This window comes from Pteronotus mesoamericanus, unplaced genomic scaffold, assembly GCF_021234165.1.
Source record: "Pteronotus mesoamericanus isolate MK-2021 breed Mesoamerican mustached bat unplaced genomic scaffold, CSHL_Meso_final contig_171, whole genome shotgun sequence".
NCBI classification, from domain to species: domain Eukaryota; kingdom Metazoa; phylum Chordata; class Mammalia; order Chiroptera; family Mormoopidae; genus Pteronotus; species Pteronotus mesoamericanus.
Genome location: NW_026555070.1, coordinates 2148497 through 2152433, shown reverse-complemented (window position 1 = coordinate 2152433; position 3937 = coordinate 2148497). Strand labels below are relative to the sequence as shown.

The window sequence follows — 3937 nt, the reverse complement described above, 5'->3', positions numbered from 1 at the left end:
GGGTAAATCGAATGCCACTCCAAGGAACAGCCATCCCCTTTCTTAGGATGGAACTGTGCTGCTGTCATTCAACATGCAGGGTTCAGTGAGGGAGACACAGATAACACTGGCGCTAACAGCAGCGAGAGCAGGAGGAACAGCAGTTCCCCGTGTTCCCAATGCCTGGCCTATGCCCGCCCCCGGGGAACAGGATTCAGTAGCGCGTGGGTACATCATTTTGAAGAAGGCCTAATGAAGCAGCGGCTTCCACATGTTGACATGGGTTTGTAGTGATAGTGTCCTTTGGAATCTTCCCACCAGGGGCACCTTTGAAGGAAGAAGGGGGCCCAAGCTGAGTTCCACATGCTGAGTGAGCCAGATGACCTCAGTGCCCTGGCCACTTTCTTCGATGGGGCGGAGGGGGGCTGCCAGGTTTTTAAAATCATGCTTCATCTTAAAGCACACGGTCACTTCGCCCTCCTCACGTTGTGGGGTCACTTTGATGAAAATACCCACTTTGTCGGCCTTTCTGAAGGCTCTAACGTCAGGATCGTCCTCAAAGTCCTGCGGGTCCGCCAACTCGTCGTACGCAGCTGCGGCGTCCTTGCCCGCCAACACAAGCTCTTTGAGGCACCGCCACCATACCAGTGCTGTTGATATGATCGGGGCCCCCTGCGTCACACTCCGGCAGCGTCACGTGGGTGAGGGTCTCCACTGGATTCGTAAGAGTCAGGAGGACCTGGCTCTCCTTCCTGTAGTGAAGGTTGGGAATCGACATGATTCTCACTTCTGGGATATAATTGACAGCAACCGGTTGGATTTTAAATTTGATAGAGGTTGGATTCAATTCTGCCTTGCTCAAAGTATGTGCACATTTCCGGCAGCGCAGGGACCGTTTGATCAGAAGATGTTTGTGACGAGGGTAGAGCTGAGAAGCCCAGAGTGGCTGGAAGTCAGGCTGTAAAAAGCGCTGCTGAAGGCTGGTTACCTCTGTTAAATTTACTGGTCTTGTATAATAGTCTTCAGATAGAGGTTCCACTACATCTACAGCTTGAGCTGGCTCAATCTTTCTCTCTTTCTCGTCCTCCCCTTCTTTAAGGGAAAGTCCGGCAAGGGTGCTGATGGTAGTACCAGCTTGTGGTCGCTGGAGCCTCGTTCCAACACCGTATTTGTCCGAGAAAGCCAAAGGCATATAGTTTCGACGCCGTGCCAGTTTCTTGAGATCTCGCTCAACCTTCTCTTTCTGAGCAAGCTGCTGGTAATATTCAATCAATTTGTTCATCCGCTGAGCGTGAGGACTTTCCGGTTCCTGCCAACCACCACTGGCCACAGAGTTGTCTGCCATGCCCACATCTCTAGATGTCCAGCGACAAAACCCGCAGGCCGGGTAATAGGCTCTCTTCATGGTGGTCTTGGCTGGGTCGTCGGGAAGCTGTGTGGAGATGCTTGTTGCGCTGGTGGAGAGCGTGTGCATGCATCCGGGACAGTCAAAGCAGTTGGCGCACCTGTCCTTTTTTAGTTTGGCTTCCGCTGATGGCATATTTTCTAAGCAACTGGGACAATAGTGGGAGTCCACCTCGTGAGACACACATTCCTGCGACCGCAGCTCGTTACAATAGCGGCAGAAGGACAGCTGTGCGAGAGGGGCCCGAACCTTCTTTTCTCCCTGGACTAGGTAGAGAACCCGCTCCGATTGCAGCAAGGACACCATCTTGGAGAGGGAGGTGTCAACCAGATTCAGAGTAGTTTTAAACCTTGGTCCTTTTTAAACATAGGATTTGCAGATTGCGCTTCCTGCCGTCTTCATTGTCGCCTCGGGATGCACCTCTCTGTTCCTCCCATTTTAAGGATGGGTAGCCTGAGGCCCAGGTGGCTCCAGTAAGTTGTGTAAGGCCATCACCAGCAGGGGACAGCCTTTAAGCTCAGAAGGGTTATTTGCCCTCACAGAACAGTATCGCCTCCTTCTCACCACATGCCTTGTCACAGTAGTTCAGCTCTGCCTGTCTTCACCCATGAGAGACTAGAGAGAGTCCTTAGAAAATATTTTTATGTTCCATTTTCAATACTCTGGGCCTCTTCTATCCTGATTTCTATATGGTTTGTATTTGTTGTATTTCACTACATTGTATTGTTTCTATTAAAAGTAAGATACTGCCCTGACCGATTTGGCTCCGTGGGTAGGGTGCCGTCCTGCAAACCAAAAGATCTCCAGTTCGATCCCCAGTCGGGGCCCGTGCCTGGGTTGTGGGCTTGATCCCCAGTTGGGGTGTGCGAGAGGCAACCGATCAATGTTTCTCTCCCTCCTCCTCCCTCCTCTCCCCTCTCTAAATAAATAAGTAAAAACCTTAAAAACGAAGATATTAAAAATAAACTCTGATGTATTTCATATTATGAGGGTTTTTTGGGTGGAATACTGGTAGGATATAGTTTTTGTTGAGAAGAGTGGATTATTCTCCTGCACGTTTAATTCACGTAAATGTAAAAGTAAGGGTGAGGTTTTGGCAATATACTTGTCCAGCTGGGTAGACTCTAAGATCTATGGGGTAGTGAGTGTTTTCTCCTTCCTGTGCTCCTCAGGGACGGGTGTGAGAGGTGAGCTGCCTGGGGAGAGGATGCAGGACATGCCCTCGTCTCTCCAGGGAGCTGCTTCTGGCTCTGGGTCAGAATTGCCTGGGGAGCACTGACGTGTTGAATCTGCGTTCCCTCGGTAGGGATTCTGATTACATTGAACTGAGATGTGGCTTGATTTTGTAAGTAATCTTGGTTTTGTGAAGTTCCAGAAGATGGTAATGTGCACCCCCTCCTGAGGATCACTCTCCCCGTACCACCTGAAGAAAAGGGGCCTCTGGGACAGTCGTGGGTGATTGGACGATTAACATTTTGTGTGGGGGTGTTATTTGGTGATGAAAAGCTATATGTGGTCTTCAGACAGTATTTGGGAATAAGATCTATGTTTGTTTTAATGTGTGGGTGTGTACACACACACCATGGCCCAGCTGCAGGGATTCTGAACAAGCTAAGGCACCGTAGTGTTCACCCCTGTGTGTGGGGGGTGCACACACCCACATGCTTGCAGACGCTCACACCCTCCTGCTGGGGCTGACTTGTCTTTCCCCTTATCTCTAGACCACTCCCACTGGAGGAATTTCAGACTAGGCAGCACTGATCTGGCCTCAGCCCTCTGCCCTGAGGGTCGAGGACCCCTACCCCCATGCCTGTCCTCACTCTGGAATCTGCATCGTTGTCTTCTCCTGCTTTTACTCTCATGTCCACTCCGATGCCCCGCTTCTCTTTTGCTGCTGAAAGCTTTGGATTGAGCGTGACTAGGAGAGGAAAGCTGTAGCGTGCTGTCCTGTGGCCTCTGTCTGAATCTGAGCAGACAAGGATGGGGACAGCGCTGTGGCCGACGGAACTGGCCCGCTACCTGGGAAGGCTCCCGCTCCAGGTTATGAAGGAGGGTGGGGAGGTGTCTCAGGCCCAGGATTCAGGTACCTTGAAGGGAGTTCTGTTGGACTTTCCGCCCCCGGCCCAGAAGCTGAGCTCGCTGGTCCTGCTTTTTCAGGCTGTGCTGCATCTTTAGGACTTCATCTGCACATCCTACATGTGGTTCTCTCGTTGCTGTGAGAACTTCGTTTATCCTGCACCCAACACAAGACTATTAATTTTGTTTAATTTTTCCTTTCAGACATTTGATGCAAATGATTTGTATCAGGGCAAGGTCCTGACTTCCTTAATGACTCTAATAAAATAACAGCAGGTGAGACTTTTTTTAAAATTGAATTTGAGGCGGTAGGAAGACAAAAGGGCAAATCCTTTGCTTTTCTTTGATGAAGACAAAATGAGCATTACCAAATTCAAAAAATAAGCTTCTATTGCATTACATTTTTGGTTGTCACTTTTGCTGTGATACTGTTTTTTCTCACTGGAACAGAATCTTCCTTTTCAGGCCTCCAGGTGG

General features: G+C 49.9%; 1 protein-coding gene across 1 annotated transcript; it reads right to left on the bottom strand.

The window, feature by feature from the left end:
* Positions 1-228: 228 nt before the first annotated feature.
* LOC129064989 (dynactin subunit 4-like) lies at positions 229-1794 on the bottom strand. Its single transcript, XM_054566252.1, is given in 2 exon segments — positions 229-607; positions 609-1794. Coding segments are annotated over 2 exon segments (1461 nt in total). The 5' UTR covers positions 1691-1794.
* Positions 1795-3937: the final 2143 nt, after the last annotated feature.